The sequence below is a fragment of the Teleopsis dalmanni genome, chromosome X (genome assembly GCF_002237135.1).
Source record: "Teleopsis dalmanni isolate 2A chromosome X, ASM223713v2, whole genome shotgun sequence".
Classification (NCBI taxonomy): domain Eukaryota; kingdom Metazoa; phylum Arthropoda; class Insecta; order Diptera; family Diopsidae; genus Teleopsis; species Teleopsis dalmanni.
The window spans coordinates 95,094,690-95,122,367 of NC_051848.1; the positions used below are offsets into that span (position 1 = coordinate 95,094,690).

Genomic DNA, 27,678 nt, shown 5'->3' on the forward strand with positions numbered 1-27,678 from the left:
TTTTGGAGTCTCTTAATAAAGTGAGTTATAAAAGAGTAACAAAAGAAAGACGTTATTTTTGTAAAATATATCCAGCAGGTTTGTTAGTCTGTAGATTTCTATAGTGACATATTTTGATTTTGTCAAACCTGGGTATTTGCATGCAAAGTTTTCTTCACTCTACAACTTCTCAATTCTGGTCATAAAAAATATCTTTGCATAAGAAGCATTCAATCGTTTCCTTTTTCTTTCATCTTTTAGTTTATACAATTTTAGTGAAAGGGAAAGTCTAATTTTTAGGTTTGAGTACTTATTGGGCAATTAACTGTCAATACTGCTAAGACTGAGACCTTGCTGTATTCTCGATTAAGTACAGAGGTGGAAATAATTTGGCCCATGAAGGGATAGCTTTTTGTTCGTAAAAATCTAGCATTCTAGTATTGAAACACGACATTGTCACGTTACGTTAGACATTTTTAAGCCTCTGTCTGGACAACGAGAAAAAAATATTAGGTTGGTTTGTTTTAGTGGCAAAGTGGCAGAACTCCGTTTTCTGTCTAAGAGGAATAAAGAGGAATATGAATTTCTAAATTATGGATAGAAAATGTTTTTTTTCGAAAATTAGTCAACAATCGAAAATTGGGATGTCCAACAGACATATTAGTTCGTAGACTAACAGTAGAATGTTATAATCTTGTTAGGACAGAGTATTTCTAAGAAAATGGTTATGTGGTTTCTTTTACCTCTTCCTTCTTGCAGCTTCTGAATTTCTAGTTGTAGAGAATATTCAATTCTTCAGCATGGGTGCTTACTATCCATTGGCTTTTTCGCACCGTACTAGCCACTGCAACCAATTAATGAACTCTGGTATTACAGGGTACAGCTAAGAACTTCAATACAAAGAGCAAATATATAGTCATTTAAAACTGAAAAATGATTTTAGTAATTTCTTGTAATTATATGTTTTATATGTTTTCTACATAAAAAATTCGATGGGTTGATATTTTAATATTTAATAATAATTATTTGAGTAGGAATAGGAATGAATGAGGAGCACTGCGACACGATTGATCTTTTGTGCTGAGTAAATAATTGCAAAAACTTTAAGCAATTTTAATAAAATTTTATTGCTTTTGTTCTAATACTAAACACGTGCATCAACACTGAACAAATCTGCATATCTATTAACTCATTCACAGCTCGAAAGCTAATTATCGTGAGTAGAATGGAAATACGTGAAATCATTTTCCTAGTCAGCACAGTTATGCACAGGTACTTCAATTTTAAACTGCAATTTTTATATAAAAGAAAAAATAATCAAGCTATGACATATTGTGCAGACGTAAAGCCTGTGTATAAAGTAGGATAACATTTTTTGAAAAACTCTTTTTAGAAGAACTATAAGAAACTGATGTCAAATAGCTTATAAAATTTTTTAAAATATATATTGATAAGTGTTGCAAGTAGCTCTGTATTTGAGAAAACACATATCCCAGAAAATCTATGCGCATAAGAAAATCAAATTACAGAATATATAGAAGTGGGAACCTTAGGTTGACAGGTGGGATCTAAAAATAGTTTACTTGAAGCCTGGGATAAATTATTATCTGTATTGTTTATTTGCAATTAATGTGTTCTACGTGTTAACAATTGCCGTGAAAGCACTATTAAATGACTGTCATGATAGACTGATTACTGAGAAGTACGTTTTTGTATTTGAAGTGTCAGTTCATTGTCAGTGTCTTTGCCAGAGTCATTAGTGTCAGCTTAACAAAGTTTTCACTGTAATTCTCTCAAAAATGTCTTTCTAACTGTAACGAATAAAATTTTTAATATTCTATTTACTCATTGGAATTAAAAAGTTGATAAAGAGAAAAATATTTTCCATGTGTTTATTTTTTAATTATTATTATACCATACATATTATTATTATGATTAATTTTTTTTAAGTTTCTGTGAAGTGAATAAATTGAATACTAATGAATTTTCATTTTTTTTTAACTACCAAAATAAAATAATGTGTCTGAAATTTCGAATACTTTCTCCACTGTACATTTTTGCTTGCGTATTTATTTTCACATGTTCTTATTTCGTTTTTTCATGTGTGGATACAAATTACAACTTTTATAAAAACAGCTGAACTGAAAGAATAATTATATTAAAAGTACTATGAAATACTTAAAAACCTGTACGAAAGCATGATGATTTGTTTCATTTTTGGTAAAACAAAGCAAAATATTAATTGTTGAGCTCATTAAATACACACCACCAAAAAATTTAACGTTTTCTAGTAAAAAAAATAAACTAACGTTAATTCTAATGATAATAATATCATTTTATTACACTGGTCTACAAGTAAATTGACCTATCCATTTATTTTTAATTTTTTTTTTTATTTTAAATTGTAGTTCATCTACGAAAATTATTTAATTTAATTAAAGTTTTTAATCGCATTTAAATTAAATATATTTTTAAAATTTTATTTCAAGTATTTTAATTTAGTTTAATAAATGTATAGTCCATAAAAAACTTGTTTTTATTTTAGTTAACACTTTATTTTAGCTTTGTATTAAACAGCTTATGTTTTTTTAGCTAGAACTTCGCATGCGCGTTAATAATTCTTTGTTGCTATTACTATATACATATACACGAATTTTTGACACATATATTTTATTTATATTCACATACATATGATTTATGTTAATTTAACTTTTCCCATTTTTAAACATTAAGAATTTAAAATATTTTATAAGGTTTTTGTTCAAAATACTATTACTTTGGGATCTAAAAACGAGTCTGGCACAGATTCAACAACAAACCCAACCATAACTTATTTATACTGTTTATTTGTTAAGAAAATATTTTATTTTTTAAGAATGAATGACAGTGACAGTGAATGGCATGAAATACAGACATCTCTCTTAACTCAACAATATTGATAGTCAATAGTTTTCAGATTTCAAATAAAGTACGATCTTTATTAAATTCTGATAGGAACCGGACTGAATCCTTTCAGTGTCAGTTTAAGAGTGATTTTAGTTTAATTGCATCAAAACCTTTTATCTTTATATATCTTGTTCTAAAAAAAGGAACATTGGTATGAGTACTGAGTTATCTTCAATATTACCTATGTCTAAAAAACTAGACATATATAGTTTACACAAATAGCTTAAGTCATAGATAAGTTTCAAGACTATTTAATATCTTTTATTTTAAAATCGAATCTAAAATCTTATCTCAATCTAAAATATAAATGATGTTAAATAACTTATGGTCTTGGTTAATTTTAGTTCCAGTTTAATTGAAAATGTGATTTTAAAATATTTCATATTTATTTTTTTTTGTATATTATATAGTAACTTTACTAATACAAGATTTCAAAGTAATATCTTAAAAAATGTTATGCATAATATATATAAAAATATTTTGATATATTATTATATATCACATTTTACATCTCTGCCAGGGATTATAGACGAATTAATCACAATATTAATCAAACATTTTCTTTACTATCCCAATCTTTACTAGCCGAATCTCGTCAACTTTTTGTTTTAATATGATATGAATAAATGATATAATAAAACTCAAGAAGCTATATTGAAAACAATGACTAATATGTTATAGCTCGCTAACCGCTAGCAACTCTCCTTTGCAACTTCAAAAGTATCAAAATGCGTAATACTAGTCTCCGCCTGTAAACGGTAATGTTTGCTTTAGCACGTGGCCTTTTAACGTTTTTTTTTTCCGTGCATCTATTTGTGTAAATCAATTTTGAGGTTTTTTTGATTGAATCTTTTTTTAACGGATTTAACTTTGGTTTTCTGTATATTAATGAATACTTAAAGTGCAAACGCTTCGTTCCATACGATTAAATTAAATTCGTTTCTTAGACTAAATAATCATAGTCACTTCATGAAATTTTTTTGAATATTTCGATTATACTACTTATATACAGATACATATATATCTATAAAAATATATAAATACCCAGCAGCGCCTGCGATTAGTTTTGAACTAGTGAGTTCTCTAGTTTCCAGATTGTAGTACTAGTCGCTTTATAATCCACTTTACGTGGACTCCACTGGTAACTTTTACATAGAGTTGTGATTGGCGGTGTCAATTGTCCCCGTATGATACTCCTCGGAACTAGTCGTTTCACAAGTTCATAATGGGTAGAATGGTGTGAATTGTACCCGCACTATACACCGCGGCACTAGTATTTTCACTAGTTATTGATTTGGAAAATAATAAATAAAACTTGCGTTTTATATATTATTATGTATATATTTATTTCAATTTATGTACATATATATATTAAATATTTTTGTATTAATAAACTACTTTCTAGCTGATTGTGTAGTAGTTATATCAGATCGTTTAAGGATTTAACTGATGTTCTATACATTATTATATTAAAGCTGTTTTGAGCTAGTGCGCTTAAGCATTTATACTCTTTTTTAACTCGGGGTTTCTTCAAAACCCCTCTCTACACCTTGACTAGATTATTGTTTATCACTTTATCAGACCAAGCAATAATTGACCTCAGATCTGCATATCTCCCCGGGGAGCCTGTAACCATTCTGAGATTTGATAACGCATAAGTTTGTCAGACTTCGCAAATAATTTCAGGGCTCTATCCTTTATGTATTTTTCGATGGGATCAATCTTGATGTCCCTGAGGATGTCATTCACCCTAATGTACCATAGAACTTTGAAAAGTCTTCTTACAGCCTGTTTTTGTGCAGTTTCTAGCTGGTGAATAGTAGTGTTTGAAGCTTTGCTAAACGCTACACAACCATATAGAAGTGACGCACGAATTATTTGGTTATATATCAGTTTCCTATTCTTAGCATTGAGAACAAGCAAGCTTGTCTTTAATGAAAAAAAAATTTGATTTATACGCTATTATTTTAACTGAATTTGGTACTTACATGGAGTTTGGACACATTCGTTCGCATTCATCACAGCGTAATCTAATGACTTATGATACCGTTCTGTTATTAATTAAATAATTAAATAACAAATATTCTGGATATTTTTATATATTATTGCACACATTTTTGTATAACATTTTTAAAATTATTTGAAATAAAGTAACAGTAAATGCAATGTTTATCGAAAGTAAGACCAACATATTTAAATTCGATATGTTAACTTTACTTGATCTTCTTCATTCGTAGATTCACAGTCCACAAGGCATATTTCTAAATTTGTATGTTTTTACATATTCGCCAAATCAACGTGCTATTGTAAAAGAGGTATAATATTAAAAACAAGAGAACGAAGCATAAGCAGTGGATTTTCGCTTCAACTAGTGAATCGTTGCATTACTAGGGGTCAAAATATGCATTAGTTCCAAAATAAATAACTCTAATATGTAGTTGAATTTCTTTGTTTCTCATTTGCTTTGGTTTTCTCTTGTTCAAAAATAATAGAATGCTTAAAAAATGTATTTTAACAGAAAAAAATATTGAGAAATTTATTTTTATTCTAAGTGGCAATTTAACTCATCTCTACGAACCACGCATTTCACTGTTTCCTTTGGACTACTTCTTATACTAGTGCCTAGCGACATTTGTCTCCTAAAGAACTGCTGGGTAGTATCATGCCAAAGCAAATTCTTGTTTGTATGCATTGTCTGTATGTGTAGATCAGTGCTTAGATCTTATAAGTTGCTTTATCATCCTTTTTAAAAGTACATATGGAATCTACATATCATATACACAAATAATATAATATTCATATTTAAAATTACATGTTAATGTACATATAAAATGTGTAGTTTTGTGTAAATGCAGAAATAAATAAAAATGCATAATTTAATACACATAAGTTGTGGTGTGCATTATGACATCACTAGATTTTGGGCACTACAATTTTATTAAAGTTATTTCTGGTTTCTACATGAATAAATAATATTTTTCGCGTCAATTATATTTCTATTCTATTCATTTCTAGTTTACTATCATCTATTATTGTTTTGTTCATAAAATATAAAAAATATCAAATAAAATAAAATATGAAAATCAAGATACACTGAACAGGACTATTTGTTTGAAATATTCAGAAAAATCAAGTATTTTCATGAGTTTAATTTTTATTATTTTATTTAATTTTTATTTAAATTAATACTTTTGTGTACAATTTTAAATTATATTTAGATTTACACAATCACAAATAGCGTTTATTATCTTAATTGTTTGTTCTTTTGAATTGAAAATAGTCTCCTCTCAATCTATCAATGAAATATTTAACGCATTTCTAACATTTTTAATACTCATTGGTAAGGATTTCCGGTCCTTTGGATAAACAAAATTGTATCGAATCGATTTGATTGAATCGTCTATTTTAGTTTGGAGAGTAGCTAGATGCTGTACAGAGCTAAATCGGGTGAATAATAACCATGATTAATAAAAAACATACATTTCTTCATCAAGCACTCCCATTTTATGATGTCTTTGTACAACTGCGCTTCATTGTGTAACAAAAACCAACTGTCTAATTCTCGATATTTTAGATGAACTTTCATTCAATATCATTGTAGAAGACATGCCTGTCTTATTGGAATGAAGTCAGTGTTGAAAATTCCATTTGCTTACAAGAAAACTGTTGGAATGGTTTTAATATAGCTTTTTTTGAAAAAGTGACTTTCTTTATTTGGCTCTACTACTTAACATTCGGACATTGTGTTTTCGACTAGTATTAGAAACAACAAGCTTCATTGTACTTGGATTTCTTTAGAATATTTTTAATATGTCTTTGCAATGCTGAATTCTGTAGTCTTTTGATCGTCAGAGTCTTAAATTTCCTCAAATCTTTATTCAAAATTCGATAGCCTGATCTTTTCGGTATACCAGTTTCTTTTTCGATGTGTTTCGTAGACGCATATTGGTCGGAGAATTTTTATGATTTTCCGATACTTCAATAATTGCATGTGGTTGTTGGCAACGGTGATCGGTCATAGTTTTCAAGCTCCTCAGATCAGCATACAATCGCCGAAGCAAAACAAAAAACCTTTACATAGAAAATGTATACATTCTTTAAGAGCTCGTTCATTCTAACATCATTATTTTCGATTTTAAAAAGAATCTTATATTCACTCTTCGTTCTATATTTTTTGTTTGAACGACGTTCACAAATTGAACGGCGTACATAAGATGTTAAGTCACAGTGAAGTATTTAAGCGAATTCATTTCAATTTTATCAATTAATAAGTAAAGTGTACACTATTCAATACATTAAAATGTTCTCCCACTGAGAATTTTTATGAAATCAGTTCCATTCGATCTGAATATTAATCGCCGATATCTAAAAATTTTGTTATCTTTTTCAGAAAAAAATTAGAACGCCTTCCCCAAACTGGTTATTTTAACTTTGAAAATATAAAACAGAATGAGTCGATTAACGAGAACTACGTGTAATTATAGAACACTCAAAAGTATCACAAAACAGCTGATATAAACACAATTCGTAACAGGTCGCTATCAAATTTTAATTAGTACCCTACTAATACAGCACTACCAACTTTCAAAAAAAATTAGTTCTAGTGCCTTCATTTTCCTGCGTTTTTCTAATTATAAATTCTAAATACATTTTATGTGGAATATATGTATATACATATATATTTATTAAATTATTTAAAGTAAAAAAAAAAATATGTCTTACAGTGATTTAATATAAATTAGTACTCTGATCAGAAACTTTAGAAAATATTCATGAATTTTATTATATCATAATCAAATAATAAATAATTTATTTATTTCGTTTAATTTATAGTATTTATGTAGTTGATAATATTATATATAATTATAACCACATAAAATGACAATCCCTTGAAATAATACCTATATGTGTTATATTCCTTTCAAATTATTTAACATAATTTTGTTATAGGTGAGGGTGTAAGGTGGCCACACAGTTGTTTTGGAGATCTGTAAATATGCAAAAAACAGTGGTAACGTCTTAATACATTATAAATATTTATATATTTGAAATAAAAAAACACAAAATGAATGTATTAATTTTTATTGATTTTAATATTATAATAACACAATTATTTATAATATATTAAAAAATTGTTTCAAATAATTTAAAAACAAAGTTTACTTATAAAATATTTTAAAGTCCTTTCATTATATTTATAATCATAGTTTTTACGACTTTCGTATAAAATACTATTTTGTTTATATTATATTTCACATAAGTAAATACAGATTTTTAAGTGGACTATTTGGTTATGATATTGTATGTGTATAATGAAATTTGTATTATTATAAGAATATTATTTCTATTTTGTTCCTTTATACAAACTAATATTTATTCTTTTATATCTACTTAGATTTTTTATCAAATTTTAATTAATGAAACCATTCTTATCACATTGCAAATTTTTATAGAAGGCACAGATGTTTATTTAAAAAAATATATTTACATACAAAAAATTAAACTATTGAATATTTTTAAAATTTATGTGTATATATACATATAACCATTTTAATTATAATATAAATATAATAGACCATTTAAAATTATGAATTATTAAAATTTAAAATGCCATTTTAAATTTATTGGTTACTATAAATATATTTAGTTATGTTGTATTTTGTATATATAATAAAATTTTAGATGTAACAAAACACTAAAAACAAATTTGTTGTGAAATAAGTTATATGTGTAATGTAAATATATGTATATATTATGTATATAATAACTTCATTAAAAAACATGTAATTAAATTCTTTTGTAAAATTATTTATAATTGCGAATATTAAAAACAAATATTAAAGAAAAAAGGAAAGGATATTAACACTTGGAATATTAGAAATACCTCTTTTTAAGTTCAAAGTAAATATTAATGAATATAATAAATATATTTAAAAATAAATTAAATTTAAGCTTTCAAGAATTTTGACATAAACTTATTTATATATACATCCTACAGAATTATATGAATATATATACATATATAAAATACGCATATATTATAAATATATACTCGTATATTTATATATGTACCTTTATACTGATATTTATATTATTTGTAAATATGTGTATATACTAGTGTATAAATGTATGTACATAAACCCTGAATACGTTGAACATTTATTATATAATTATATAGGTGAAATTAATTAAATATATGCAAATCGAATAAAAAGTAAATACATATATATTTATACATAAAAATGATAAACGAAATATTAAATAATTATTGATATATATATACATACGTATGTATATGTGTATCAATATATATATAATAATTACAGTTACATTTGCATAAGAAATAAATAATTAAAACTTAGCAAATTAACAAACTTTTGTAAAAAGCAAAAAAAAATGAGAAGCTAATCTTTATTAATAATAAAAAAAATATTATACGATATACGTTTTTTTCTTTAAAGTTTAAAACTTGAATTTATTTACACAGTAAAAACAAATTTTTTTTTAATTGTTTTTCATACTACAGTAAACAATATAATTTATAAATGTTTATTATTTTTGTAAATAATTTAATGCAACCTAAATGTGATTATAACAACAAAATTATATATTTGTTATTGATAAATTTTAATATCATATACAAAATTGGCTTATATTTTATTTAATTATACAAAATAATAGTAAGTAAAAATATTTGAAAAAATTTATGTATAATGTATTGAAAGCCTAAAATATCTTATAAATAAAAATATTTTAAATATTATGAAATCAAAATAAATCTTAAATGATATTATATATGTAAAAATATATATGTTTAATTAACAAAATAAAAAAAATAATAAAAAAAATTCCACGCAAAAAGTACATTTAAAGTGCATTACAAATTTTAAGATTATTATATATTAAAATTGTTACATAAGTATATACATACAAGATTGTATTAAAGAAAATCGAATATACAAAAATCCTTAAAAGTATAGTAAATAAATTTCACAGTTTAAATTAAATCAAAATCACCACACAATTTTTAAATTAAATTTACACTTAAAGAAATAATAATATTTTTAATTTAGTTTCAAAAAAAATATTATTACACTATTATTTTATTTAATTGGTTTTATTAAAATAAATTTATTTATTTTATTTATATTAAAAACATATTTGTTAAAAATTGTCTATTATACTTCTGCGAATGAAAATACTTTTTAAGTTGCTGCAGTTAAATTTTAATTAAAATATATAAAATTAAATTAAAATATTGCATTAAGGATAGTCATATAGCATATATGTACTCATATATGAGTACTCACCAAAAAGAGGGGACACTACCATATATTCTAGTTATATGCTTTTAAACAATGTAATATATCATAATATTTTTAAAAATATGTTTTTATATATCTTTTTATATATTAAAAACTGGAAAAGTAAACAATTTGTGTGCAGTAGTATGCAAAGTGTATATATAATAGAGATGTACAGTCTCCAAACTTATGGCGCTAATAATGTGGAACGATATATATAACTTCTGTCGTTAGAGTTTATGAGATCCTTCTAAAAGTATAAGGTTGTTCGAAAAGTAATTTCGTTTTTTTTTTGTCGAAATGAAAGACAGTTTTCATATAATAAACAAATACTTTATTAAATTATATATTGGCCGTTCTGGTTCAACACCTTTTGCCATCTTTCTGGTAGTAGCATAATACCAAAAAAAAAGTGATCAGCTAAAAAGTGATCGAAGTGGTTTTTAACGTCCTCATTTGAGGTGAAGGTTTTGGGGTAACCGAAACAAATAATAATCCGATGGTGCCAGCTCTAGAGAATATGGTGGGTGTGGTATTGTATCCCATTCAAGCTGTCAAAGCTTTTGGCGAGTGATCAAACTTGTGTAAGGTCAAAAAAAAACGATTCCTTTAAAATTCCACCAAACAGACAGCATCATCTTTTTTCGGCTTTGGAAATGGTTTGAGCCGGTTCATCTTTTTTGCTTCATGACCTTTTGCATTTGACGTTGTTAAATACAACGCAGTTTTGTCCCCAGTGATGATGAGCTTCAAAAACGGATCATTTTCGTGACGTTTGAGAAGCAAATCGCAGACGTCAATGTGGCGACACAGATTTCTCTCTGTGAGAACGTGGAAAACCCATACATCGAACTTCGAGGATAATCCTAGGCCTTTCAAGTGGTCATAAACTGATGAATTTAATAAATTTACCCTTAATTCGATCTTACGTGTTGTTATTTACCGGTTCACATCAACTTATGCCTTTATCGCTCCCAAAGCATATAATAATTATACGGCTTAAGCGTGAAGTTGGCTGCAAGAAAATACAATTACATCCTCTGTCGGGAAAAAACGAAATTTCTTTCCGTACAACCTAATAGATTATAACCAAAAGAATTCAATAATAATTCCTGGCTCCTCCGTACAAATAAAATAAGGTGCCACTCTTTCTAAGAACAATGTTGAATTTGTTGACTAGTTATTTCACAAATTACCATAGTCTACAATATTAACTTAACAAGATGGTTTTGTTTGGGGAGTCTGAATGTCGACTCTGTGTAGAAACCAATGATACTTCTAGTAACGATCTCTGTGACGTCAGGTTGTGGTATGGATAGGAAGAAAAACATCTGACCCGGAACTCTTCTGCCCACTTCATATTAGGTTAAACGTACCCTATTAATATTAGTTCAGTTTCAGCAAGATAGTTATAGTCACAATAATATTATCCATTTTAATTATATTAATTTTTCAATTAGTTAGTTTTGTTTGAGCAGACGATATATCAGTTTCATTTGGAAGCAGAGGAGATGCCGTCGCACTCTTTGTGATTTTCCGACTTTCATCTAGATCAAGAGGAGAATACCAAACCCAGAACTTTTACGCCCGCTTAATATATTTTGACAAAAATTTAAATAAAATCATTCATTTATAATTTAGTTACAATTATACATGCACTAATAATAGCTGATTAGATGTCAGTTTGTTACCGGTTTGAACTGTTTTCACATTGCATGAATTACTGGTTCATGCGACTAGTTACTAGTTGCATTTATTTTGACAAAACTTTCATTTCTTTTGCATAAATTTATACGATACATTCAAAATTGTTGTTACATAATTATGTAATTATATTGGTTTTATTTTAACTAATTTTTTGGTAAAAAATTTAATTCAAGAAAATTCAATTCAAAAAAATTGTAAGTACTGGATAGATAGTTAAGATAGCTGGACTAGCTAAACTATACAAATTTATGTGAATCTTGTATAAATACTTAATTAGTTCTAAAAGTACGCCATACTTTCACAATTAATTCGAAATGAATGTGAAGAAATGCCATTTTTCACACAAGAACCACATAAAATCTATACAAAAATCTGCTAATGAAGTTCGAAAATTGAAAGTGCGAATATATTTTAATAATTATATTACTAGTTGATGCTAATAACTTGTTAAAAATTACTTTCCTAGTTTCTAATGTTATGATTTCTTATTTATTTTTTCAATTTTCTTTTATCGCTTATTTTTATAAATAAAAACTAAAGGTCTTACAAAATGAACTGTGGATTTTCGACGTTTTAACCGCATATTCGCAACGGAGTTATTATAAATTTATTAAAATTAATGTATAGAACTATACTGATATTACATAGACAGAGAGTTTCCCAAATTGTTGTGAAAAAATGTCACATGTTATAAGTACTTATGGCATTAAAGAGACTGACTTCGGGGCGCTTTGTTGGAAACCAAATTGTACCTAAAGCGCATTGTATTGAAATTATTTGGGACATCTTAGAAAACATTTTGTTATATTTGCATGCAGCTGTTAAGGCTTAAGCCGTTGTTTATCTTTATATAATAATGATTTTTAAACTAAAAACTATGTATAATGTATTGAATTTAACATTAATGACGTTTTTGAACTACGTAATAAGATTGAATTTTATATTTTATTTATAAAATGCATATGTAAACAACAAAATTGTAATTGCATGCGTTAGCGGCCATTTTATAAAAATTACACAAAACTGTGTAGGAGATCACACAAAAATGGTTTCGGTATTATCGATTGGCTGTGGTTCAAATCTGAATTAAAATGAGAGGAGCAAAAAATAAATTAATAAATATTTATATGTGACAAGTTTATAAACTCGTTTGCAAATATGTCATAAGGTAGTAAAATAGTTGGTTTTTTATATAATTTTTAATCAAATAATAATTAAAAATGCTTAACGTATGCAACTAATTTTTTAAAAAAGAAAATAATGTGTAAACGCATAATTTATATGGAATGCTAACATAAGTAACGAGTGCAATAGTTAAAAATTAAAAGTTGTTAAGATCCTGTCATTAAAATTTAGTAAAAATAAAAATTTATTAATATTAATTAATAAAAAAAAAGTTTAAAGTTTATTTTAAACACATACACACGGGCAATTAATAATCCAACACAATGTAACATATTTAACACAATTATACAGTTTTCAAATAAGGCTTCAAGAAAATCTTGGCATTAAAAATTGCTGAAGTACCAACAATAAGTCAGTTACAAATGATAATCAGCTTTGCTATCTATCCAAACAAAGAATTCAGTTACTAATGCTTTTCAATAATTATGTATGTTAGATACATACATAATATATGTCTATACGTACATAGATATATGTATATATATATATTATATATATCTATACGTATATACTATTGGTAACTTCAGCAATTTCATTTGCTGAATTTGTTATTAAATGCAAAATAATTTGTTAAATATTTTTCATTTTCCTAAATGCTTATTAACCGTAATTACCTAAAAAAAATTCAATTTATATCCTATGTACCTAATCTATTGCTTTATGAAAATATAATATTTATACATTTAGTCTATTATATATTACTTTATTTCTAAAACATATAATGAAACCTTCTTTATCAGCTTTATTTTTAAATAATTATAAAAAAGCAAGCTTAAGTATTGATTATAATATTATTTATGCAAGACTATAATTTTTTATCAAATTTAATGTTGAAGTGAAGAAATATTAATGTTACTAAAGTTAGTTAACTAATATTGCATTACTTTGCATTACTTTAGTTAATAAAAAAATAATTTCATAAAGTTTTTTTAATTTTCAAATTAAATTATTATATATAAAATAAATTTTATTTTTAAATTCAAAATTTTTTATTATAAATAATATAATAATTAAGTATTAAGTATAATATAATAATTAAGTATAAATTCTTGTTTTCAAATTAAAAATTTCAAAATTAAATTAAATAAATATATAAATATATATATATAAAGTATAAGGTAATACTGTTGGTGTTGTGATCATATTTTGATTAGAGAATATGAATTTTGCAATGTCATTTGTAGTAGTGGTACATTTTCAAAGCGTTGAAAGGTTAAAAATTGTCCATAAAACTACAATCTTTTAAATACCTCCGTAAAAAAAACCATTAATTATAAATCGTAGGATCTTATTGATTAGTTCACGCCATTTTAGCTTGAAATTGTACATCCGGTAATTTCAAATGGCAAAAAAGGGAAAACAGCACGAGTTGTGTCGACTTGTGTTATTCTGTGTGAGCAACAGCTCTTTCACATCCATATCCTCTATTTCGCGTCTATTTCTGTGATACCTTCGTCATTTCCAAAAAAGTATGGGTTCACTACTACAGTAGATCAATAAATATATACACTATACACTATATTTACACAAATATGTATACACTGACTTCTTTTGAATGCAATTGTCTTTAAACAGTTAATTGCAAATTCACACTGCTCCAAATGCAATATACTGCAATATAAACATATAATGTCTTGGATGATAATTTAGTGTGACATACGTCTGATAAATGAAGGTCACGAAATCTGTAACCATATCTATCGGCTATTTAACTAGGTATAAAGTTAAAAGGGCGCTCATTGATGCATACATCAACATTTTCACTCAGAGATACCTAGTACCGACCTTATTACCAATCATTGCGTATAATACAGGTCGCTGCGTTATCCTTAGTGAACCATCAGGTCTTCCAGATAAAATTAAAGGACTGTGTTGCGCTCTTAAGGGAACCGAAGAGTGTTTTAATTTTGTCTATCTATTTACAATATATATTGGACTACGGTTAATTTATAATAAGTTGTTGTTAAAAGACAAGTCTCATGCAATATGGTTTAGGCTCAAATTATATATAAATTTATGATATATCGGCATATTTATTAGGTAATATTTGTTCATCTACAAATTCCATTTAACAAATTATTTGAAAAATTCTAACCTTAACTATTCTGGTGGTCTTTGAAAAAACGTAATAATAATAATTAATATATCTATGGTAAATAATATATTACGAATAGAAAAGGAGATATCTTTAAAGAAATTTAAATATAATTAAATATTCATAATGGGTTTAAATTCCCATTAACTTCTGGTCTAAACACAAGTTTCAAAAAATCTTCAAAGAACACCTAATGGCTTTGTCTCAGAATAAGGCTTCAATAACTCCTTAAATTTTCAAAAACGTACACTACAAAATCTACATAGATGTGCTACTTTATCTGGCATCATTTGGACCTACAAGCCGCGTGGCTTGCGGCTAGTCAAATTAAACTAAGGTAATCTATGAGCTGACTATACAGCTGTTTTAGTGACAAACATCCAATATCAGCAGTCTTCGGTTAAGTTTATCGGTTAAATAAAAAACAATTTTTTTTTGGTATTTTCATTTTCTATAATAAGGCTCTGACAATTTATATTTGACTGGAGATAAAATAAAAATCTTGTAAAATTCTATTATACACAAAATTTAGTTTCTGCTTGTCTTCAAATAATTATTTTTTGTCATAAAAGGAACGAAACAAAATATAATTGTTTACACCATTTGTTGTAGTATACGTTATTGTTGATACTTCATAAACAATTTCGTATATGTACAAAAGCTTTGGTTTATGTTGTTTAATTATCTAATAAGAAAAGTTTGAATGTTACGAACAGTACAGTTTTGTAGCACTGTTCTGAAATATCCGGAATATAAAAATTTGCTGTTAGAAACACTTCATATAAATATTTAATGTTAATTATATTTTATTGATTATGCTTACATAAATAGCGTTTCACATATATTCATAAACAGTAACGATACAAACATATTTTTATATCAATGTTAAATGTTATATATATCCCATTATCCCATATAAGGCATATTTGTTGTAATTTTCGTTTAAATTTGTATTGAGTAATGTTTTATAGAGACTATTTGTGAAATAAAAAAATAAAAATATATTTACTTGCATTGAAAGTGAAAATAATTTAAAATAAAATAAAATAAAACATATAATTCAACACATTTCTACACAAATACTTTCGTATTTATATATTGTTAACAAAGCTACATTTTGAGTAATCTTTTTAATGAAATATATTTATAAATGTATATATATTAAAATAATTTATTTATGTAAAAAGTATTTTGATGTTAATTATTAAGAATCTCATATATTAAAAACAACAACAAATTTATTTATTAATTTAATTAAGTGTTATGTATAAAAGAAATAATATATAAATATATATATATATACATTTACGTTCTTATTCATTTATTGTAAGGTATGTATGTAAAAAATAAGACTAAAAAAAATAAACAAGTGTAAGAATATGTTTTATAAAATAATTTATAAAATTTGTTTGTTTATATAATATAACATTATATATATAACATTAAAACTCCCAACAATGTTAAAGTTTTCATTAATTATAAACACGTTATATTAAAAATTTGAAAAAATTCTGCATATAATAAAATTCAAAATGATAATACATTAATTTTTCTAATACTGATAATGGAATATTTAATCATATATTTATATATATGATTTTTTATGATTTTACATATAAAATTTAATATTTAATTAATAGAGTATTTCAGTCAGATTTTTTAATATAATAAATATGTCAAAAATAATTTAGCTTAATTTGACATTAAAAAAAGTAATAGTCATAATTATTTTATTACATAAAAATGATATATTAAATTCAGTAAAAGAATCATATAAGAAACCTATAAATATAACAAATGGCTAAGATATTAAATAAGTTCAGAAAATTTATTTAAATTATTATTAAATATAAATTTAAAATAATTTTACATATTTTGAGTTTATAAATTCCGAACGAAAAATTGATGAGAAACTTAATTAGAAAAAGAACTTCACAAATCCGTTGAAGAATTTTGAAAGAAACTTAACAAGTTATATATATAATTATATGCATATGCATATATATATACATACATATAAATATATATATGTACACATTTAATATAACATAAACGAAATATACGAAATATTTTTTGTTTGTAAGCGAAGTTAAGAATACTAAAAAAAGTTACATATATAAAAAACAAAAAAAAGTACTCAAATAATAATACAAAAAATTGCTAAAAATGTCATGTAAATCTGAAGCAAAAAAAAATGTTTATTAAATAATGTTATTAAAAAAAATTATTATTATATACACTCACACAAACACATATATTAATAATGAGAAAAGAATAAAAGATAAAGACTAATAATATAAATTAAGTATTAAAACACATTTAAAAAGGAATTAAATTTAAAATAAAGAAATAATTATAAAAATAACGAACATTTTTTTTATTTGAAAAGCAAATTATTAAATATTATTAAATACAAAGATTGAGTTTTTAGCTTATAATTATGATCTAATTGATAAGCTTAGAATTTGTATTTCAAACTGTAATGAGCTCATCTCCATCGTAGTTGTATATATATTTTGGAGTTTTAATTCCTGCTTGTATGGTTTATTTTCAATTGCAGAAATTCAATTTTTCGCTGGAATTAGTTGATGCAAGAGTAAAAAGTTGTGCGTCATACTTCTCCTATTACTTGTAAAACCTTTTCATACCAGACCGTTTTTGTTTTAGACGGTCTATTGTACCTAATCATGAAGGCTTCTATCATATGGGCATTAAACTAACTACTTTGTGCAAGGAAAGAAAGAAACCCGTAGGCAAGACATTTGGCATATACACCCCCAACTCTACCAAGTTAACATATTGCTTATGACATTAAATTAAGATATATATGATTTTAGAAAACATATGTTTCATTTTCTTTTTTGTTCTTGTATACTAATTATTCGACTTGAGAAGAATTATATACATCAAATGGATGCATTAGCAGCCTGCCGGTAGAATTAATGTTTATTACGAAAAAATTATTGAGAAACATTTACCTTATGATCAAAAAAGAACGAGAATTTGAAAAAAAACGCAAAATTTTAATTTTTAATAATTTTCTTTATTATCGCATTCAAAGTACTCTCCTTGGTTGCTTGGTTGGTTTTGTAGAAACTCTAATGCTCCTTTTCCTATACAGTTGGCCATTGCTCCTGAGTCTAATAAGGCCATCACTTCTGCCTGATTAACCTTAGTTTTGACATAAATTCTATTATCTCCATCTAATGTAACTATTGTGCCTACAATTTTACTAAGACTTGTCTTAACCAAACGCCTTTTCTGCCTAAGTTTTAAAATTTTTCTAAATTTCCTATTCCTTTTACATTGGTTTGATACGTCGACATTAAAAATTCTTTCTCGGTTCTCTTCACATTCCAGATTGTGTTGATGTAATGTTTTAAGTACCCTTGTTCTTTCGTAACTGCTATAGTGCTCGCTGTGATGTTTACCTCTTTTCCCTACTTGTATCTGTACCTCGGGTTCGGCTTCTGTGGACATCGACTCCCGGGCGTCCATGTCCTTGAACCGTTTTCCTCTTTACCATCATATCTACAATAGGATGAGTTCTTGTTGCACAAAAAGCACGTCATATCATGAAAATGTGACTTACACATGGTTTTTTGGTCAGAACCTTGCCTAACTGTATAAAAGTCTACGGGCATACCGCACGAATAGCATAAAATTTAAGTGGAAAGGTAATGGACAAAGAGCACCTCCATCTTGCCTACTTTTTTCCACATCGTTATTACCATCCTTCTCTACCCCACTTCTATACCGGGTCAATCTCTCCGATTCCGGATCAGTTCGGAATTTTGACATATCCATGCCTTTCTCACGATGTTCCAAACCTATTACTTCTACCCCCCATCTAGGGTTATTTTTATGGTCCCTATACTCTGTTTCTGTCTGACATACCTCACTGATCTGTTGATTCCTCCCTTTTTTTCTCTTAGCAATTTTTCAGCTGAAAGTAGCTGAAAACAACAGGCTAGCCAATCCTGCTCTGAAATTGTTCTTGATAATAGCGGCCAGATCTGGCTCCAGTATTTTCCTTTTCAGCCTGAAAGTTAAGTCATGGATGTCTTTGTAGAATCGCTCAAAATCTTCATTAGGTTGTTGTTTCCGCTCCATGATCCTTCTGATTATATCATAATCACTTTCTGCTGATTTAAACTGAGCTAATAACTCTGGTTTTAATTGAAAACAATCGAAATACCGATTACTTTCTTGGTGTTCCAATAACTGCCAGAACTATTTCAGAGCATCATCTGACAGCAGACAATGGAATTCGGTAAACAGCTGATGATATGACACACTATACTGCTCACGCATTCTCTCGACGCGAAATAAAAAGCTTTCCACCGTCATATCTCGGTTGGAGCCATTAAATTTGATGTGCCATCTTTCTAAATCCACGTTCCTTCTAAATGGCTTCTCAAGATCCACATTCACATTTGTAGCATGTTGGGGACTTGTACTTAAAGGTTTCTCCTCCACTTCTTTCATTCTATTATTCAGAGCCCCAACTTCTACTCTCAGAGACTGAATACAATCTGTAAAGAAATCTTGTTGTTGTCTCATCATACCTGCAAATTGCCTAACCAACTTTTCATTCATTGACGAGCCAGGTAATTCTTTGTTACCTTTGCTTGCAGTTTCTCTGTCTTTCGATCTGGTTTCGATCTCGGTCGGACTCTCGGAGTCAGTAACCTTATCGAGAGTTAAATGTTCGAGTTTACTATCGAAACTAAAAGATCTTTGGCGTGCATATTTCTCGTCTGATTTTATTTCTGGCTTCTGAGCTAACTTTCCTGTTAGGGACGTCTCTTAGTTTTAGGTCTAGCACCTCTTACCTGGCTGCTAGCACCTTCATCTACCTCGACTTCATTATATGTGGGCTCCATATTTGTTACACCTGTGATCCTTATCTGATCTATTTCTAATTAATATAACAATTCACAAAAAAATTATAAAAATTGAATTCAGGTAAAACTATTCTATCTAGCAAGAACTTGTTAACTATCGGAGTTAAAGAAAAATAAAAAAAATTACTTGATATTATGTAATAATAGGGTTTTGCTTTTGAGGTGGTACTTTGGATTCAGATAGTACCTAAAATTATTAAATAACTGTACGTACATCTAGCTATTTGTCTGCTTAAGACCCACTGTCCAACTAATATTAATTCGATTCCTATATGTACACACTAACACCCTATCCTAAAGTCATTATCGGTCCTCAAAACAAAGCTGCTCTAATGCTGCTCTTGGTTGTAAACTATTCAACACATTAGCAGATCTCACTCAAAATCCCCCCTCACTCATACACGTCACATTCATTCGGATCACATACAATCAATCAAAACAAAACAAACACCTGAAGTCAATACCTTACACTAAACTGGTTCCGAGTATGGGTACCTCAAAAGAAACACCGTTGGGCGCCATTTGTTTATATATAAACTGTTAGATTATGAAAAAATAATTATAATTTTTTTGTATCTAATTAAAGATTAGTTGAAATAAAATAAGAAGCACCTAATAAAAGAATATTGTAATTGTTGTTATGTTTACCATGCTTAAAAAATAAGTTGCTAAAGGGGTAGTACGAACGGGAGAAGTGTGTTCTGGTATTCGACAAACAACTAAGACTAAAATGGACTAGGAAGTAAATATGACCAACGCGATTAACAGTTTATATTTAACTAAATTTTGTTTATACAAATACATGGCACGAGAATTTTTTTTGTTGATGTCAGTGTGGATTACTGATGCCAAGAACAAATCCCAATACCGGCGAGAATTCCGGGCTTGCCACCGTGCCACGGAGGGCATTAGAAAATCAGGTTGACACAATACATATTCACAAATGCATTGAAGTCTTTTACAGGCAATTGTTGGCTGTTATATTCTCTGCTAGGGGATACTAATAATATTCTATTAATTATAAACTTTACGAACTGGTACAATGTTGCACGGTACTTTTTTGAAAAATAGCAAACAATAAAGATATTGACAAAAACAACTTTTGAAGCATATTCACAAATGCATCGAAGTCTTTTGCAGGCATTTGTGGCTGTTATATTCTCTGTTAGTGGATACTAATAATATTTATTTAAATATAAATTTAAGTATAAATTTAACGAATAGGTACAATGTTGCAAGGTACTTTTTTGAAAAATACACATATTCTAGAATATTTTGGTATATAAATCATTAAAAATGAGTAGATAGATTTTCTAAAATAATCAAATATATATTACATATAAAAAACAAAAATTTTCTTCTGTAAGCTGCATAACATATACCGCCATATCAAACATTTTTCAATATATATTAAAAAAAAATAAGAGTAGTACAATGTTGGACGGTATTTTTTTGAATTGTTTATATTTTTCTAATATGAATTGATGCAAGAATTATCAAAATCGAGTAGCAAACAATAAAGATATTGACAAAAACAACTTTTGAAGCATATTCACAAATGCATCGAAGTCTTTTGCAGGCATTTGTGGCTGTTATATTCTCTGTTAGGGGATACTAAAAATATTCTATTAATTATAAATTTTACGAACTGGTACAATGTTGCACGGTACTTTTTTGAAAAATACACATATTCTAGAATATTTTGGTATATAAATCATTAAAAATGAGTAGATAGATTTTCTAAAATAATCAAATATATATTACATATAAAAAACCAAAATTTTCCTCTGTAAGCTGCATAACATATACCGCCATATCAAACATTTTTCAATATATATTAAAAAAAAATAAGAGTAGTACAATGTTGGACGGTATTTTCTTGAATTGTTTATATTTTTCTAATATGAATTGATGTAAGAATTATCAAAATCGAGTAGCAACAATAAAGATATTGACAAAAACAACTTTTGAAGCATATTCACAAATGCATCGAAGTCTTTTGCAGGCATTTGTGGCTGTTATATTCTCTGTTCGTGGATACTAATAACATTTATTTAAATATAAATTTAAATATAAATTTAACGAATAGGTACAATGTTGCAAGGTACTTTTTTGAAAAATACACATATTCTAGAATATTTTGGTATATAAATCATTAAAAATGAGAAGATAGATTTTCTAAAATGACCAAATATATATTACATATAAAAAACAAACATTTTCTTCTGTAAGCTGCATAACATATACCGCCATATCAAACATTTTTCAATATATATTAAAAAAAAATAAGAGTAGTACAATGTTGCACGGTATTTTTTTGAATTGTTTATATTTTTCTAATATGAATTCATGCAAGAATTATCAAAATCGAGTAGCAAACAATAAAGATATTGACAAAAACAACTTTTGAAGCATATTCACAAATGCATCGAAGTCTTTTGCAGGCATTTGTGGCTGTTATATTCTCTGTTAGGGGATACTAAAAATATTCTATTAATTATAAATTTTACGAACTGGTACAATGTTGCACGGTACTTTTTTGAAAAATACACATATTCTAGAATATTTTGGTATATAAATCATTAAAAATGAGTAGATAGATTTTCTAAAATAATCAAATATATATTACATATAAAAAACAAAAATTTTCTTCTGTAAGCTGCATAAGATATACCGCCATATCAAACATTTTTCAATATATATTAAAAAAAAATAAGAGTAGTACAATGTTGGACGGTATTTTCTTGAATTGTTTATATTTTTCTAATATGAATTGATGCAAGAATTATCAAAATCGAGTAGCAAACAATAAAGATATTGATAAAAACAACTTTTGAAGCATATTCACAAATGCATCGAAGTCTTTTGCAGGCATTTGTGGCTGTTATATTCTCTGTTCGTGGATACTAATAATATTCTATTAATTATAAATTTTACGAACTGGTACAATATTGCACGGTACTTTTTTGAAAAATACACAGATTCTAGAATATTTTGGTGTATAAATCATTAAAAATGAGTAGATAGATTTTCTAAAATAATCAAATATATATTACATATAAAAAACAAACATTTTCTTCTGTAAGCTGCATAACATATACCGCCATATCAAACATTTTTCAATATATATTAAAAAAAAATAAGAGTAGTACAATGCTGGACGGTATTTTTTTGAATTGTTTATATTTTTCTAATATGAATTGATGCAAGAATTATCAAAATCGAGTAGCAAACAATAAAGATATTGACAAAAACAACTTTTGAAGCATATTCACAAATGCATCGAAGTCTTTTGCAGGCATTTGTTGGCTGTTATATTCTCTGTTAGGGGATACTAAAAATATTCTACTAATTATAAATTTTACGAACTGGTACAATGTTGCACGGTACTTTTTTGAAAAATACACATATTCTAGAATATTTTGGTATAAAAATCATTAAAAATGAGTAGATAGATTTTCTAAAATAATCAAATATATATTACATATAAAAAACAAAAATTTTCTTCTGTAAGCTGCATAACATATACCGCCATATCAAACATTTTTCAATATATATTAAAAAAAAATAAGAGTAGTACAATGTTGGACGGTATTTTCTTGAATTGTTTATATTTTTCTAATATGAATTGATGCAAGAATTATCAAAATCGAGTAGCAAACAATAAAGATATTGACAAAAACAACTTTTGAAGCATATTCACAAATGCATCGAAGTCTTTTGCAGGCATTTGTGGCTGTTATATTCTCTGTTAGTGGATACTAATAATATTTATATTAATAATATAAATTTAACGAATAGGTACAATGTTGCAAGGTACTTTTTTGAAAAATACACATATTCTAGAATATTTTGGTATATAAATCATTAAAAATGAGTAGATAGATTTTCTAAAATAATCAAATATATATTACATATAAAAAACAAAAATTTTCTTCTGTAAGCTGCATAAGATATACCGCCATATCAAACATTTTTCAATATATATTAAAAAAAAATAAGAGTAGTACAATGTTGGACGGTATTTTTTTGAATTGTTTATATTTTTCTAATATGAATTGATGCAAGAATTATCAAAATCGAGTAGCAAACAATAAAGATATTGACAAAAACAACTTTTGAAGCATATTCACAAATGCATCGAAGTCTTTTGCAGGCATTTGTGGCTGTTATATTCTCTGTTAGTGGATACTAATAATATTTATTTAAATATAAATTTAAATATAAATTTAACGAATAGGTACAATGTTGCAAGGTACTTTTTTGAAAAATACACATATTCTAGAATATTTTGGTATATAAATCATTAAAAATGAGTAGATAGATTTTCTAAAATAATCAAATATATATTACATATAAAAAACAAAAATTTTCCTCTGTAAGCTGCATAACATATACCGCCATATCAAACATTTTTCAATATATATTAAAAAAAAATAAGAGTAGTACAATGTTGGACGGTATTTTTTTGAATTGTTTATATTTTTCTAATATGAATTGATGCAAGAATTATCAAAATCGAGTAGCAAACAATAAAGATATTGACAAAAACAACTTTTGAAGCATATTCACAAATGCATCGAAGTCTTTTGCAGGCATTTGTGGCTGTTATATTCTCTGTTCGTGGATACTAATAATATTTATTTAAATATAAATTTAAATATAAATTTAACGAATAGGTACAATGTTGCACAGGTACTTTTTTTGAAAAATACACATATTCTAGAATATTTTGGTATATAAATCATTAAAAATGAGTAGATAGATTTTCTAAAATAATCAAATATATATTACATATAAAAAACAAAAATTTTCCTCTGTAAGCTGCATAACATATACCGCCATATCAAACATTTTTCAATATATATTAAAAAAAAATAAGAGTAGTACAATGTTGGACGGGATTTTTTTGAATTGTTTATATTTTTCTAATATGAATTGATGCAAGAATTATCAAAATCGAGTAGCAAACAATAAAGATATTGACAAAAACAACTTTTGAAGCATATTCACAAATGCATCGAAGTCTTTTGCAGGCATTTGTGGCTGTTATATTCTCTGTTAGGGGATACTAAAAATATTATATTAAGTATAAATTTAACGAACAGGTACAATGTTGCACGGTACTTTTTTGAAAAATACACATATTCTAGAATATTTTGGTATATAAATCATTAAAAATGAGTAGATAGATTTTCTAAAATAATCAAATATATATTACATATAAAAAACAAAAATTTTCTTCTGTAAGCTGCATAAGATATACCACCATATCAAACATTTTTCAATATATATTAAAAAAAAATAAGAGTAGTACAATGTTGGACGGTATTTTCTTGAATTGCTTATATTTTTCTAATATGAATTGATGCAAGAATTATCAAAATCGAGTAGCAAACAATAAAGATATTGACAAAAACAACTTTTGAAGCATATTCACAAATGCATCGAAGTCTTTTGCAGGCATTTGTGGCTGTTATATTCTCTGTTAGTGGATACTAATAATATTCTATTAATTATAAATTTAACGAACAGGTACAATATTGCAAGGTACTTTTTTGAAAAATACACAGATTCTAGAATATTTTGGTATATAAATCATTAAAAATGAGTAGATAGATTTTCTAAAATAATCAAATATATATTACATATAAAAAACAAAAATTTTCCTCTGTAAGCTGCATAACATATACCGCCATATCAAACATTTTTCAATATATATTAAAAAAAATAAGAGTAGTACAATGCTGGACGGTATTTTTTTGAATTGTTTATATTTTTCTAATATGAATTGATGCAAGAATTATCAAAATCGAGTAGCAAACAATAAAGATATTGACAAAAACAACTTTTGAAGCATATTCACAAATGCATCGAAGTCTTTTGCAGGCATTTGTGGCTGTTATATTCTCTGTTAGTGGATACTAATAATATTTATTTAAATAAAAATTTAAATATAAATTTAACGAATAGGTACAATGTTGCAAGGTACTTTTTTGAAAAATACACATATTCTAGAATATTTTGGTATATAAATCATTAAAAATGAGTAGATAGATTTTCTAAAATAATCAAATATATATTACATATAAAAAACAAAAATTTTCCTCTGTAAGCTGCATAACATATACCACCATATCAAACATTTTTCAATATATATTAAAAAAAAATAAGAGTAGTACAATGTTGCACGGTATTTTCTTGAATTGCTTATATTTTTCTAATATGAATTGATGCAAGAATTATCAAAATCGAGTAGCAAACAATAAAGATATTGACAAAAACAACTTTTGAAGCATATTCACAAATGCATCGAAGTCTTTTGCAGGCATTTGTGGCTGTTATATTCTCTGTTCGTGGATACTAATAATATTTATTTAAATATAAATTTAAATATAAATTTAACGAATAGATACAATGTTGCAAGGTACTTTTTTGAAAAATACACATATTCTAGAATATTTTGGTATATAAATCATTAAAAATGAGTAGATAGATTTTCTAAAATAATCAAATATATATTACATATAAAAAACAAAAATTTTCCTCTGTAAGCTGCATAACATATACCGCCATATCAAACATTTTTCAATATATATTAAAAAAAAATAAGAGTAGTACAATATTGGACGGGATTTTCTTGAATTGCTTATATTTTTCTAATATAAATTGATGCAAGAATTATCAAAATCGAGTAGCAAACAATAAAGATATTGACAAAAACAACTTTTGAAGCATATTCACAAATGCATCGAAGTCTTTTGCAGGCATTTGTGGCTGTTATATTCTCTGTTAGGGGATACTAAAAATATTATATTAAGTATAAATTTAACGAACAGATACAATGTTGCAAGGTACTTTTTTGAAAAATACACATATTCTAGAATATTTTGGTATATAAATCATTAAAAATGAGTAGATAGATTTTCTAAAATAATCAAATATATATTACATATAAAAAACAAAAATTTTCCTCTGTAAGCTGCATAAGATATACCGCCATATCAAACATTTTTCAATATATATTAAAAAAAAATAAGAGTAGTACAATGTTGGACGGTATTTTCTTGAATTGTTTATATTTTTCTAATATGAATTGATGCAAGAATTATCAAAATCGAGTAGCAAACAATAAAGATATTGATAAAAACAACTTTTGAAGCATATTCACAAATGCATCGAAGTCTTTTGCAGGCATTTGTGGCTGTTATATTCTCTGTTCGTGGATACTAATAATATTCTATTAATTATAAATTTTACGAACTGGTACAATATTGCACGGTACTTTTTTGAAAAATACACAGATTCTAGAATATTTTGGTGTATAAATCATTAAAAATGAGTAGATAGATTTTCTAAAATAATCAAATATATATTACATATAAAAAACAAACATTTTCTTCTGTAAGCTGCATAACATATACCGCCATATCAAACATTTTTCAATATATATTAAAAAAAAATAAGAGTAGTACAATGCTGGACGGTATTTTTTTGAATTGTTTATATTTTTCTAATATGAATTGATGCAAGAATTATCAAAATCGAGTAGCAA

At 26.3% G+C, this 27,678-nt stretch overlaps 1 protein-coding gene across 1 annotated transcript in view; it reads right to left on the minus strand.

The window, feature by feature from the left end:
• Positions 1-19,449: 19,449 nt before the first annotated feature.
• The window catches only part of LOC119688724, an 83,405-nt gene continuing 75,176 nt past the window's right edge, over positions 19,450-27,678 (minus strand). The window contains exons 15-16 of the mRNA XM_038103390.1: positions 20,052-20,137; positions 19,450-19,908 (exon numbers count right to left, since the gene is read on the minus strand). Of these exons, the coding sequence (XP_037959318.1) occupies positions 19,450-19,908; positions 20,052-20,137 (545 nt within the window). The remainder of the gene's footprint in view (positions 19,909-20,051; positions 20,138-27,678) is intronic.